Raw genomic sequence first — 15,453 nt, forward strand, 5'->3', positions numbered from 1 at the left:
GTGAGCGCATTTGCATGTCTCATACAGGTCTGCAGCCCTGCTTTTCACCATTATCTCTTAGGCTGCGTCCAGGGTCAGCGCTTAGGCGCTGACCCGTGCTGACGCTTCTCAGTGAGCCCCTGCAGCCGCAATGAGAGCGGCTTTAGCAGGGGCTAGCGCACGCTTCCGCAAGCGTAGGTCTTTTTCAAAAGATAGATTTTCACGCTCACGGGAGCGCAGGGCCGGTCACGTGAGCGGTTCGCCCAATGAGGGCGAACCAGCTCCATGACGTCACAAGCTTCCTCCCCCCCCCCCCCCCCCCCGGACGACGCGCGGACCAAGGCCAGGGAAAGCACTCGCTTTCCCTCAGCCACTGCGCGCCTCCGCACGGCTGCAGTCCTATGGACGCAGCCTTAGAATACAGTGCTTCCACTGCAGCAAGGGATTCTGGGTAATGACATGCAAATGAACACAGTATATATATATAAAAAACAGAATGCTGTATAATTTTAAGAGTACTCCTTTCCCATTGTTCGAGGCGCATAAAATTGCACTAATGAATCGGGTTCACGGAGCTGCAGGAACATCACTCGAAAACTCCAGGTTAAGCACCACTGCTATAAACCCCTTTCTCTGTCCCCAGCAATCTGTGAGGGCGACGATGCCTGTAAAACCGATGAGGTCTGCATCAGACCCGGAGTCTGTCGCTGTAAACCCGGATTCTTTGGAGCCAGCTGCAACTCACGTGAGTACGAGGTCTTCATTCACACTGCACATTTAACATGGTGGAATATGGCCACTTGCATGCAGTGTGTGGTCCTGCATGCAATACCCTCCATCTAATAAGGCAAAACAAGGCTAATCCCGGCAGCGATTGGTTCACACAGGCGCTTCTTACACGATAACATTGCCAAATGATAATAAATATGTAATGCCCCCAAAATGTCGAAACATGTAGCATGTAACATGTTAGCGGGTCGATTTGTGATGCGAGAGGATGTAGTACATTGAGATTCATATTACATTACTAATTCTTCTTGTGCATTTCCTGGGACAACACAAGCCTGTCATCTTCCACACTGCTGTCATGTAAATGGGTAGTGAAGAAGGAAAGCGGGAGATGAGAAGTTTGTGCTGTTGCGGGGGTGAAGCAGAAGGATTTAGAATTTATGTCACTGAGCTGCAGCCTGTGTGACTCTTTCACTGGTGTAAATAACATCATATATCAAATAGTACATGGACCAGGGTGTTTCCCAAAGCATAATAGCATTGCCCTCCAGTCTTGTTGGTATTAAACATTTAAAATGTCCATTCTCAGGAGGATTCCCAGGCATAGGAAGACGCCAACTTGGCTTTTATACAAGCATTGAAGTCTATTTATCAAGCTCTCCCACTACAAAGCTTGGGGCAAACCTTGTGCAAAAAGGCGACACCAGATTTACCATAGAAATAAATGCAACTGGAAGAAACAGGATTTGTTCCTTCATAAATCTGGAGCTATTTTTTGTCCCACTTTTTAAGCTGGAAGACTATGATAAAAAGACCCCTGTATGTCCAAGACTACAGTAGGTGTCATGCCCTGTTAGACAAAACCTTACAGTTCTTCATAACCAAGACAAAGTGTACAGCCTTCAAACCAAACATGTTTCTTCTTCATCTCTATCTGTAATCATCATCTAGCAAGCACACAAGGACTTAAACAAAATATGCAATATTTAACGAAAACTACTGATCAACGTTTCGGCTCTCAACTGAGCCTTTTTCAAGACGTGTGCCTGCTTTTTTCCTTGGTATACTACTATTTGTTGTGGTTTGCACCCAGGCAGTTTACTGTTTTGTGGCGTGCTGCTATAGCTTTGTATATGTACAGTTTATGAAGGACCCATGCTGGTCCATGCACCCAAAAACAATACAACACAATCTGCAGGAGCAATATGGCGGCTGGAACAGTAAACATTCAAGTTAGGCTGCACATGTCTACCGCTGTATAGCCAAATATCACGTCATTGAAAGCATGTGGAGCTTTTCCTTGTGGCTCGCTGGGATTGGGAACTGTGCAGTGATTAGAACAGGGATGGCCAACTGCAGTCCTCAAAGGCCACCAACAAGTCAGGTTTTCAGGATATCCCTGCTTCAGGATACGTGGCTCCAGCAGTGGCTCGATCATTATGACCTGTTGGTAGCCCTTGAGCACTGGAGTTGGCTACCACTGGATTAGAAGGTAGCTCTCTCTTAATTCACAGGGGTAAGATAGGAGAAAGGAAGAGGCACACAAATTGTAGTGGAATCAAATGATTTCAAATGTATTAATGCATCAGAGCTAACAATGGTAACGTTTCAGGACAAGCAGTCCCTTCCTCAGACCAAACAGGTGTTTGGTCTGAGGAAGGGACTGCTTGTCCTGAAACGTTACCATTGTTAGCTCTGATGCATTAATACATTTGAAATCATTTGATTCCACTACAATTTGTGTGCCTCTTCCTTTCTCCTATCTTGCTATTACTTTGGATCCAGCTTTGGGACGCCAGGATCAACGGAAGGTGAGCACCAAATGTAAACTCCTTGAAAAACTTTTTCTTTAAAGCAGTGGTGTGCCACCTATAATCTCCTTTGTATTGTTAATTCACAGGGGTGACATATTCTAAGAGGCCATGTCACATACAGTATAGTATGGATACCCTATGTATGTCACATTACAGTATTTCTCCAAATAAAAACACATAGAGGTTTTAGCAAGAAAAACAAAAATGCGATCGCAATGAAAAAGAAAACGTTGAGACAATTTATGAGAGAAAAAAACCCAAATGAATTATGAAGCTTTCAAACGTCCCAATATACCTGGGGCAATTGCAGCTGGCAAAGATCATGTACAAATTGTCCAGGCATTCCCCAAGACAAAATAAATGGCGTATTAAAATAACCTATGTTTCCTTTTAAATAACATATTTTAGAGCAGCTTCTATACTGTATTTATGACTTGTAAGAAAAAAGACAAAAAGAAAAAAAGCGCAAAAACCCATGGTGTAGTATACTGTAGTCAGTTTATATGAAAGAAAATACGGTTAGAAACACTTACATAGGTAAGTGGTTATAAGGCACTTCAGTATACGATAGGCTGGGTTACAATGACCACCGGAACAATCGTAGTCCACTCGTTTGCCTGCTGGGTGCTCCCTGTCTTTCTCTGTTGTCCTCCACTCGATCAGCGGCATGCGTCCGCTTCCGCGTCACGTGACTCGTAGCTCGTGACGTCAGCATGTGCATCGTCAATCGGGTGTTGGGCTTCAGCAGACACTCACTCCCCCTCCAGGTCAGACGTGCAGGATCTCTGTATGCTCCGTGTGCTCTCAGTAATGTCCAGACACATAGGCAACCTTTGCAGAAACAGGCCTACGCGTTTTGAGGAGCTTCTCCTCTTCGTCAGGGGCGCTATTTATGACTTGTGTAAGCAAAGCCTGGTTGCACCTTCCAGGCATTTGGTGGTAAATAAGTAAACAGGAATGCATTTTTGAGTATAGGGGATGAAAGCTGCCTTTCAGATATGTAAATAAATGACACAGGTTTTATTTCTATGCCCTAGGTTGTCCCAACCAGTACTGGGGATCAGATTGCAAGCAAAGCTGTGCCTGCTACCCTTTTGGGAAGTGTGACCCTGTCACTGGAGAATGCACTTGCAATACCAACCGCTGGGGTCCTATGTGTCAATCTCCATGCCTCTGCTCCCCACATGGGACTTGCAACCCTCTCACTGGATCCTGCCAATGTGATCTCGGATGGTGGGCTCCCTATTGTAACAAACCGTGCCACTGCAACCTGCAAACTTCCCGCTGCAACCCAGCGACCGGGCACTGCATATGTGACATCGGCTGGTGGGGTCAAAGGTGCAGCGTGAAATGCAACTGCAACAGATCCCCCTGTCTCCAAATCAACGGGCAGTGCAAGTGTCAAGAAGGCTGGTGGGGTGGTTTGTGTGAGCGCCAGTGTGATTGCTTGCATGGGAAATGCAGCTCTCAGAGAGGGGAGTGTGACTGCGACGTGGGATTTCAAGGAAGAAGCTGTACGGATCCTTGCACCGCTGGAACCTACGGCCCTAAATGTAAACTCAGGTAAGTAATGTATACGGTCACAAACGGCACATCTGTGAGCACGTGACTTGTATATGTGACAAGGGTTAATGCACACAGCTATCTAGCTGACCCACTTTTCTCCAGGCAAGGTCCCTTGAAAGAGTAATATCTCCACCCAACCCATCACAAATGTAACGTTAACATGCTTCCACCACCATCAAAAATAGTATAAAGTTCTACTTGCAGAATCTTTGGTCCCTGTTTTCTAAGAAAAATATGTCATTAACACAAAAAACTCTAATGTAGCAAAATGTGCCCGAAATATGCAGTTACTCCCTTCAAAGCATATAAAGTTCAATTAGAGCCCTTAGCAATACATATTACATTGTAGATTTAATATACAAAAATAGTACAGTGCGTAGTTACAGAAAAAGGAACGTCACAAGAAACATGCAGTACAATATATGCGGTTTCATAAAAATAATGGGATAAACACACAAAATCTAACATAAGTTAGAACATAACAATACAGTATTAGAGTTTAATATTGAATGCCTCTTTCTCTGACTGTTCCTTAGGCTCTCTTCCTCTCTGGCGGTCTTGCTTTCTTCCTCGCTGCTTCTCTCTCTCTTGGGCAGGGCCGCCGACAGGGGGAGAGAGCCAAGTGTCCCGGACCCGGTGGCTGCGGGGGGGTCCGGCCGGCGTCAGAAGTTGGCCCCGACCTCTGGCCGGGCCCAACTTCTATGCCCGGGTGCCAGTACTCTCATTGCCGTCGGGCCCAGGATCTCGCCAGCTGTGGGCCTCCCTCAATGACACCGTCCCACACCAAGCCTCTGACGTCTGCATGCGCCGAAAGCAAGCCGAGCACAGCTTCTGGTGCGCACTGGCATGAGAGAGAGGTCCAGCGTGCTCCGGCATCAGAGGCTCCGCGTGAGATAGTGTCAGTGAGGAAGGCCCGCAGCCTGGGAGAGCCGGGGCCCGGCGGCAACGAGAGGACCGGAAGCCGGACAAAGACGTTGGGCTCAGCCAGAGGGTAGAATCAACTGCTTTGTCCGGCTGCCGGACCCCGGCTCTCCCCAGTTGCGGTCCTCCCTTACTGTTCCGTGCAGGGCCTCTCTCTCACGTCGGTGAGGGAGGGAGGGAGGCTCAGCGTGGGACAGTGAGAGAGACCTGCACAGCATGGGAGAGAGGGAAGCCCGGCAAGAGGCCCTCAGCAGCTGGGGGACAGCCGGGGCATCAGAGGCCTGATCCCCAAGGTAGGGAAGTCTGTATTTTGTATTTATTTGGGGGCGGGGGTGTAGGTTTTTTGTATTTAAGGGTGGGTTTTTTTTGGTAAGTATTTTGTGGGGAGGCTTGTGTTTGTTGGGCCAGGAGGAGGGGGGGGGGCTGGGGAATGAGTGTGAGGAGGGGAATTGAGTGAGAGTGGGTTATTTGATGGAGGGGGGAGAGTGAGACAAGAGAGGTGGTGAGGAAGGGAGTGAGTGAGGAAGAGATGGGAGTAAGAGTGAGACAGGGGAGAGACACATGGGAAGAGGGGGGGGGAAATAGAGGAGGGGGCTCATGAGGTGTGAATTGGGGCGGCTCGCATGACCGTCGACACGGGGGGGGGGCGGTCGTAACTCTAGTCCTGGGTCCCCGGGAAATCTGTCTGCGGTCTTGCTCTCGGGTGATCTCTTGAGCCCTCCCCCTCTCTCTCTTTTGCAGACTCTTTCTCTGTAGCTGTGTCTGTCATTTTCTCTTCTTCTGGCAATCTCTCTCTCTCTCTCTTCCTAGCTGTCTCTTTTTCCCTGTCTCTCTTTTTCTCTCTGGCTGTCTCATAAGCCTGCTCTCTCTCTCTTTTCAGCAGTAACTCTTCCTTTTGCTCTGGCTATCTCTTAGGCCTTCTGTCTTTCTCTGCCTGCTTCTTAAGCTCTCCCTCACGACCTTGCTTTCTTTCGGGCTGTCCCTCTTGCTCTCTGGCGGTCTCTTGGACCCGCTCTCTCATTGTGGCAGTTCCTATTTCTCTGACTGCCTCTCTGTCTCTCCCTCGCTGGCAGTCTTTCTTTCCCTGCTTTTTTCACTCTGACTGTCTCTTTTTCAGCCTCTCTCACTAGCTCTCTGCCACTCCCTCAGCAGTCAGGGCCTGTGATGGCTTATCACTATCCCCCAGGTGTGTAAATACTGTTCAGATCCAGTATGATGGGCTGTAATGGGAAGCTCTAGCTGCCCTCTACTGTGGTATAACCCCCCTCAATCACTTCCTCAGGGTCCCTTGTGACGATGGCCTGTAATGGCATGCTCTCTCTGCCCCCCTCCCTCCCCCCCCCACTTTGGTATAACCCCCCTCGAACACTCCCTTGGGGCTTCCTGTGATGACCGGCTGTAATAGGAAGTTTTCTCTGCCTCCCACTTCGGGACAACCCCCTTCAACTCACCTCAGTGCCCAATGCGACCATCTGGTTGGTGGTAATGAATTGTAATGGGAGATCCCCACTGCCCCCCCTCTTCCATTATAAATTTGCTCTCTATTTAACACGGCGAAATAGAGTAAGCAAAATAGCTTACAGCTGCTATGGTGCAAATGTATACAAGATGGTGCTTAATTTACTAAATAATAGTAAAGCGTATTATGTTTATGGTAAACAGTAATAGTATAAAGTGCAAGGTATGTATAGGTAAAAGTAATAATATACAGTATATAAATAATACAAAAAATCCATAAAAGGGGAAATCTAATAAAGTGTAGAAATAGAGAATAAAATACAATGGCTTTCCCCGTCACCGCACATTGGGATCCTTCTCTTCAGTGCTGCCATTTTACCGGAGGAATCCCAATTCTTTTTCCCCGCATTGTTACATTATTAAAATAAGTCAAAATTTATTACAAAAGTGAACGACACCTATTACCCCAAATCACCAAGCGGCGCTATACATTGATCAGGGACTTATGGCATACGGGTTATGAAGGTTTACAAATTCTGTATATAATTTACAAACCAAGAGTTATCATTTCTCTATTATATATACAGTACACAGCTACTGTTTCAATTTCTTTTGAAAGCAAAATGTATGACCTTTAGAAAGACTCCCCAACATTTTACTTGTATAGAATCAATATTGTCCAATGTCATCTAAATAACTGTAAATCCCCTTTTACCACTGGTGCTGTTCAAAAGGGATACTATTGTTGCCCTCTGAATATCGAGACTGGTGGGTCACGTACATTTTGGATACATAAAAGTAACAAGGTATGTGGGAATGGCCCAAAATTTGCAACTTTTACAGTCACGACCGCCAACAGGGGAGACAAAAGGGACAGGAGTCCAGGGGGCCCGGCGGCACCAGTTGGACCCGACCTCTGGCCAGGCCCGGCTGCCGGTCCTCTCCCGGCCGGACCCTGGCTCTCCCTGAGATGCAGGCCTCTATCACTATGTCCCACGCCAACGGGACTCTCTGATGTCAGCACGCCGGAAGTAGGCTTGGCCCAGCTTCCGGCGTGCGACGGCATGGAGGGAGGCCCGGCGCGCGCCAGTTCAGCGTGGGACAGAGGGATAGAAGCCTGCAGTGAGGGAGAGCCGGGGCCCGGCCGCGAGACGACCGGCAGCCGGGCCTGGCCAGAGGTTGGGCCCAACTTGCAGAGTCGGCCGGGCCCCCCGCAGACCATCCATAAGGTAAGTCTGTTTTTATACTGTGTATATATATATATATATATATATATATATATATTATATATATTAACACACACACACCCAGCAAGCTCAAACGCCCACACCCACCTAATCTTGACTATATGTAATGCCACATAGAGTGCAACTGGGCTTTTGTGGCACATGAATACAAACAAACACAGGGGGTGCCCAGTGCTACGTCCAAATGACAAAACATACATGGTAATAATTACAAGAAATGATGCTTCAGTGTAAATAATAATGCTAATGCTAATAATAATAAAATATGGTTTTTTAGTTAGAAATTTTGGCCAAAACATCATAAGCTTGCACACCAAATCGTCAAGGTAAACCATAATAAGTGAAAGTCCTACACTACACTGCATTTGTTCCCTATATCTCTGTGTGAGGGGGAAGAACCATAATAGATTCATTACCTGCAGCATTAGCATTAGCATTATTATTTACACTGAAGCATTATTTCTTGTAATTATTACCATGTATGTTTTGTCATTTGGACGTAGCACTGGGCACCCCCTGTGTTTGTATATATATATATATATATATATATATATTGGGGGAGTGGGGGTCTCTTTTGAATGTATTGGGGGAGTGTTTTTTTTTTAAATGTATTGGGGGAGTGGGGGTCTTTTTTTTAATGTATTGGGGGAGTGGGGGTCTTTTTGTAATGTATTGGGGGAGTGAGGGGTCTTTTTTAAATGTGTAGGGGGTGTGGGGGTCTTTTTAAATGTATTGGGGGAGTGGGGGTCGTTTTTAAATGTATTGGGGGAGTGGGGGTCTTTTTTTAATGTATTGGGGGAGTGGGGGGTCTTTTTTAAATGTATAGGGGGAGTGGGGGTCTTTTTTAAATGTAGTGGGGGTCTTTTTTAAATGTATTGGGGGAGTGGGGGTCTTTTTTAAATGTATTGGGGGAGTAGGTCTTTTTAATATGTATTGGGGAAGTGGGGGTCTTTTTAAATGTATTTGGGGAGTGGGGGTGTTTTTAAAATGTATTTGGGGAGTGTTTCAAAAATGTATTGGGGGAGTGGGGGTCTTTTAAAAATGTATTGGGGCAGTGGGGTTATATGTATGTAGGGTGTGGGGTTTTTGTATGTATTTTGTGGGGGGATTGAGTGAGAGTAGGGTAATTGACGGAAGGTGGGTGCGAATGAAAGGAGAGAGGTAGAAGGGAGGGAGTGAGTGAGGAAAAGAGGGAGTAAGAGTGAGATGCAGGGGAGAGAAATACATGTGAAGTGGGAGAGTGATAGGGGGTGAGTGAGGAAGAGGGAGTGAGATGGAGGAGAGAGAAATACATGGGAAGAGGGTGGGAATTAGAGGGGGCTCGTGAGATGTGAAATTGGGGGGGGGGGGCTGACATAACTCTAGTCCTGGGCCCCATAAAATCTGTCGACGGCCCTGATTACAGTGTACAGCAAATAAAAATTTCGCTTGTGAGCACATTCACATGTCTCAGACAGGTCTGCAACCCTGCTTTCCCCCATCACGTCTTAGCATACCATGCTCTAATGCAGCCAGGGATTCTGGGTAATGACATGCAAATGAGTACACAGTGTCACCTTTTGCTTCATGTCCATTTTAACATGGGCCCCTATAAGCTTATGCCTGCTTACAGTACACATGCAAAGTGTGCGAAGCCTGTAAGAATATATGAAACATAATGATCTGTGGTTAGAAAGCCATACAAGTGCTCTGTATATTATAATAAATGGCAACACTTGGACTTTTTACATTTGTCAGAGCGTAATCATCTTTACTACAGAGGAGTGCTTCTACTTGACAAGGAGAATAGCTTCTGCTTTCTCTGCTGGTCTGATTGTCCGTATGGATTGTACATGTCCTTGTGGAAGACTGGTTAACAGCCGAAACATCGGATGCTTTCTACTGACTCAAATAAAACGTTGATAACAAATTCAAAGTGCCCCAGTTCCCTGCTTTTTTTCCTCTGGATTTTTCACTTTGAGATACAGTAGCAGCAAGACTAACCCCGGGACCTGGAACACCGGTCACTATGTATTATACCCCTGACAAGTTGATGTTTAAGAAATGAGAGCTACAATATATCCTTTGCTTATGGATTGTGCATACAGCGGTAGTGTATAATCCACGTTTGCCTTTGATTTGCCAGGTGCGGGCGATGTAAAGAGAACCAGGCTTGCTCCCCAGTGGATGGCTTTTGCCCAACGTGCGATCTTGGCTGGAATGGCACACGCTGTGACCAGCCTTGTCTGCCTGGGTTCTACGGGGAGAACTGTGAACAGAGGTGCCCGAGGTGCCGTGGGGAGGAGGTGTGTAACGGAGAGACGGGGACCTGTGGAAACTGTGATCCTGGGAAGATGGGACCTAGGTATGGATATTATTTTGTTATGTTGAATTGCACAAATGTTAAGAATATAACTGCAGCAAAAAAAAAAAAACAAGAACAAAGATACTATTATGGATCTTTGTGAATCAAAACGAAAGGTTGGAATGGTTATTGCATTATACAAGTCTTTCTTTTTGTTAAGGAACCCTAAATGAAATTCTGAGGGACCCCCAACCATCTCTAATAGCAACTCTGTGATCAAATGCATTGTACATTCTTCTGTATTTGATACAATTTTCAATTGACCAGAAAATTGCAGGGAACCCTTTAGGGATGCCCGGGGAACCCAAACGTTCCTACGAATCCTGGTTGAAAAACACTGCATTGTACAATCCTTGAGAATGATGTGAAACATAAAGAGGAAAGGATCATGTGTCCTAGATCCATGGCTCTGAATTTCCAAACTCTTATCACTTTTCACGGAGTTCCACTATGTTCCTTTAACATATTGTTTAAATGGGGTTTTTTTTTGCTGCTGATTTTTTTTAAACTCCTACAGGGAATAGTATGGGAATCCATGAAAAACAGCGGGTTTCTCCTTGAACTCGTCAATTTAAACAAACAGTACCCATACATGTGTTTAATTTGAACCTGTTTTGAAAAAAAGTGATTGTGTTTCAACTGTATTGTTATTTTATTTGTAGGTTACTAATATTGCAGCATTTTTCGCTCGCAAAACTAGAAGGGGTTTAATTTTTGAGTATCAAATCAACTAATTGCTGCTTTCTGTGGGTTTGTGTTTTTTTTTAATATATATAAAATGGTACACATTTCTGTTTTAAAATACACATAGTTTGGCTCTCAAGATCCCTGATTATATTAAGCTGTTATTCCTACTGTGAATACATCTGGTTTCTGCTTGTAAAGAATGAATGACAAATGCACCTTATTTTGATGATGGAGCTAAAAAAATATCCCCTTAGAAATGAATAAAGCAAGGAATGTACCTTCTCTGCTCGAACCCAAACCAGGATGCACGTAAACGGCATAAAACTGGGGTTTGACATGCGTAGCAGGCCTCACTGGCAGCAACGGGGTTAAAAAACCATTTGTTGAAGGTGTGAACTAATTCTCTGTCAGAATGAATGGAAGTGCTGATGACGACCCACACATCCCTGTTCATTTATAGGTGTGAATCTACCTGCCCAGCTGGGAGTTACGGGGAACGATGCCAGTTTATGTGCCCAGACTGTATCCACGGGCGCTGTGACCCTGTAACCGGAGAGTGCATCTGTGAAACAGGCTATTGGCAATACAGGTAAAACGCTGCTGATGACTTCTGGGGATCAGAAAAGGTTATGGGCTATATTTACAAAATTGGTGCTATAGTTTAAGACAAAAGGGCACACCTCGACCATTCAAGGGAAGGTGTCTTCTAGCATAGCACTGCTTAGTAAATGTGGCCTATTATGGATCAATGACTTTTGGATGGTTGTTAACTTAATGGTAATGACTTGTTCCTTCTGTTCTTACAGTTGCAATGAGACGTGTCCTCATGACTTGTTTGGTCCTAACTGTTCAAGCACCTGTGAGTGTAATGGGGGTCCTTGCAGCCCCCTATCTGGCACATGCCAGTGGAGTAAGTACCTCAAACTTCTGTCTCTCTCTCTGAGATTGTGCTCGTTCTGCTCGAAGATTCATTTATAGTAATTAAAGGAGCATTCATGCTTTATTTTTACTGGTTATTTTTAACCTGCGTTTAAAGCAGGGGGTCTCCGGAGCTGAGCACCATTAATTTCCACTCTGGGGACCACCTGCTTCCAGATAAACTCAACTTCAAAGGGGGTGCAGATATTTCGGCAAAGTTTAAAGCTCCCACGTCATTTGGGCCTATAGGAAGCCAGACTTGATGTCATGGCTTCCTATTGGCCTGCAGGAGCACGGAAGCTTAGAAACTCCGCCATTACGTGAAACCTGCTAGCTGAGCGGAGCGGCTACTGGCACTTCCTACGGATGTCTGTATCTCTGGAAGCAGGGGGTCCTCGGAGCTGAAATTAATGGGGTTCAGCTTCAATCCTACGTTAAAATAAAAATGGCCAGCTTGGATTGCCTCTTTAAGTATTAATTCAATATGATTAGTAACAGAGCATTAGTAATAGCAGAGTCAACTGTTTGGTATGTATGGTAAATACTCATTCTATGGTTTGTGCATCTTGATTTAAGAATCTGAACTTTTCTTAACTCATCTTAAAGTAGATTTTTCAATACGTTCCGAACTATTTTTGTGGAGTAGCTGTATCATTTAGTAATTATGAAATGAATCGGAATTGGAGGGAATACTAACTGTGGGTACCTGCTTTCTCTACCATGCTTAGTTATTAAAACTGTATTATTTATTGTAGACTATAAATTAATATTTGTTGGAGGATATTAACAGTGATTACCAGCGATGAAAAACAATGATGTTGCTTGTGACATATGGGCCCATATTTCTAAGCGGTGCTATGTCACAAGACATTTTGCAGCGCCGGAAGGCAACTTACAGCTCTTTCATTTGAATGAGCCACAAGGTGGCTCCTAGCTGTAGAAGGTGTTTTGTGACATACCGTAGCAACGTTTAGTAAATATACCATGGCTCATCGAGATTCCTGCCCTCATGTGACATCTGTTATTGGCTTCAGTCATCTTCAAAGAATCATTTTCTTGATAGAATAAGACGGGAAGAACACGACTGACCGATTGTATCAGAACAAAGAAAGCTACAAACAATTCTACAGTTGGATCAGCTTCCTGTAATAAAAAAACTAAATCACATAGAATGTGCGAATTCAATAAAATGGAAAAAGGTGCACGTAGGACTTCGGCAAAGCCAACACAACCCCCTAAAGAAAGTCAAGCTAGAAACGGGCAAAGACGTTCAAAGCACTCAGATATATACTCTATATACTATACTATAAATAAAGGACTCGCATGTAATTAGCACATCATACAAAAAATACATGGCCACGTTTCAGATCCCCGTGGCCCTTTCTCAAGCTAACTTCAATTTGAGAAAGGACCATGGAGATGGAGAACCTGAAACGCTGCTGTGTATTTTCTGTATGATCTGCTCATTAAATGGAATTCCTTATTTATATTGTAACTCTGAGTGCTGTGGACAGTTTTGATTTTTTTCTAGAACAAAAGAAAACTGCTATTTATACAGTAATGTACAGTAATATATATATATATATATATATATATATATATATATATATATATATATATATCTATATGTGTATGTGTATCTGTCCACAGATACTCAGAGTTAAATTAAGGACTGTGAACTTAAAACTGGTTTGCTTTAGAATTTCTACATGACTATGCCATCCCTTGTGGTGAATACAGCAGCACATTTGATGTCCTCTTCTCCAACACCTTATAGATTATTTTATCAATATATAGAATACAATACACATTGGACCGATATCATTAGTATATGATCTTATTGATGACATCAGTGGCAGTAAGATCACGTCAGTGATCGCTGTGTTTTATTTTCTCCTGTACAGTGTGCTGATCTAGTTCTTTTTAAATATCCCCCATCCATTCTCGTATTACACATTGTGATTAACCGAAAGGAAAGTTCCCCAAACACAGAGTTTTGCACACAGCTCCCAGGTTTGTTTAGCTGGTGACTTTATCTCCGGTCTCTAACTGTGACAATTTTACACTTGACCTGCTTCTTGTGCAAAAGGTCAACCAAGCAGACTTGACTAGTACCCGAAGCCCATCCAGGTAAATGGAAAGTCTCTCCTAGACTGTATATTTTATTGTAATTTAAAAGAAAACTTGTACTATAAATGTGATGTACACGCTACATGTAATGAAATTTAAAAAAAAGTATATCAAAGGATACAGTGCAAGACCCGCAAGAATATCTTTAAGATGATGGATTTAGAACGGAGCACGTTACCCGTATCACCAAGATGCCACTTCAATGCCTGTTTGTGCTCTCTTTGCAGAACTGGTTTCCATTTGAGCATTTTGTATGTTCATTGAATAAATTAATATATGGGGGAGGGGGGAGTCTATGTATCAAGGCAAAGGTGGTGCAATTCTGGGGCAAAAATCTGCACCATCTGTAACACACGACACAATGCCATTGAAATCCATAGGATGTATTCCCTTCACACATATGGTGAAGTTACTTTGCCCCAGAATTGGTCCACTTGTGCCTCGATATATAAACCCAACGGGCTCTATGTATCACAGACAAAATGTTGGCGCAAAGTCATTAATTGGTCATAACTCAAGCGGAAATATACCTGCGCCAGGCGGTGTCTATGAATGAATCCCTTTTTCGTGTGTCAGTGATGAGATGGGGGTTGATGTGGCGGGTGGGAGGAGTTAGGGGGGAGTTACATGTGTATGTTGGCGCAGGTCTATGTATTAAGAAATGTGCGTCTTGCGCTATTTTTCTTCGCGGTTTTCTGCATTGCTTTTTCTCCGTCAACTTAAAGGTGGCGTAAGTCTGTTTTTTTTAGTGCAAAATACACCAAATTCAAAATAAGTAGAAATACGCTTTTCAGACAGAACTTAATTTGTATTTTTTGACGCAGCTGCGTCGGCGCGCACATACCTCGGGATACATAGAGCCCCAAGTATTTGAACCTCTCTGCTACTCTTATTCAGTAACATAATGTAGGAGTTGCCTGGTGATGGTTAACTATCTGTATGTTAATTCTTCCCGTAGCATCTAGTCAGAAAGGAGGCATAATTGCTGGGGTCCTTGTGCCCGTCCTTCTTCTTCTTGTTATATGTTATTGCTGTTGCTGTGGAAACAACCAATCTGAGCCTAAAGACAGGTATTTGTAAACAATCAATGTCTATTATGTTGTCTACATGCTAGAGCAGTGTTTAAAAAAAATGAATTGGTTTAGGAACTCTATAATTATATTGTGAAATTCTGAGGAACCCCAACCCTCTCTAATAGCGCGTCTGAGATCAGATGCATTGTAAGGAACCCCAACCCTCTTTAATAGCGCGTCTGAGGTCAGATGCATTGTAAGGAACCCCAACCTTCTCTAATAGCGCATCTGAGGTCAGATGCATTGTAAGTAATCTCAACCCTCTCTAATAGCGCATCTGAGGTCAGATGCATTGTCAATTCTTCCGCATTTGGTACAATTATAAAATGACCTGAAAATTGCAGGGGATCCTTTAGGGATGCCCGGGGAACCCCTTTTGCAAAAGTGTGATAGGGTTGAATGCTGCTTTAATAGCAGCTGCATGACACCTTAAAGAAATGAGACAAGTACAAGTATCTACAAACTTTTAACTGTTCCATGGTTAACAAAAACTTTTGGAGTATTTTTTTTTTACAAATTATAATCTTCATTTCATGGTAAGACTATTTGCCAGTCCTGGAAATTAGAGGTGAATTGTTTAATTATAG

The 15,453-nt window shown here is 44.0% G+C and overlaps 1 protein-coding gene across 2 annotated transcripts in view; it reads left to right on the forward strand.

The window, feature by feature from the left end:
* The window catches only part of SCARF1 (scavenger receptor class F member 1), a 74,031-nt gene that overhangs the window by 53,460 nt on the left and 5,118 nt on the right, over positions 1-15,453 (forward strand). For both annotated transcript variants that reach the window (XM_075589321.1, XM_075589322.1), the window contains 6 exons: positions 623-724; positions 3,560-4,085; positions 9,840-10,058; positions 11,206-11,334; positions 11,552-11,655; positions 14,752-14,863. In XM_075589321.1, the coding sequence (XP_075445436.1) occupies positions 623-724; positions 3,560-4,085; positions 9,840-10,058; positions 11,206-11,334; positions 11,552-11,655; positions 14,752-14,863 (1,192 nt within the window). The remainder of the gene's footprint in view (positions 1-622; positions 725-3,559; positions 4,086-9,839; positions 10,059-11,205; positions 11,335-11,551; positions 11,656-14,751; positions 14,864-15,453) is intronic.

The sequence above is a fragment of the Ascaphus truei genome, chromosome 3 (genome assembly GCF_040206685.1).
Source record: "Ascaphus truei isolate aAscTru1 chromosome 3, aAscTru1.hap1, whole genome shotgun sequence".
In the NCBI taxonomy this organism is placed as follows: domain Eukaryota; kingdom Metazoa; phylum Chordata; class Amphibia; order Anura; family Ascaphidae; genus Ascaphus; species Ascaphus truei.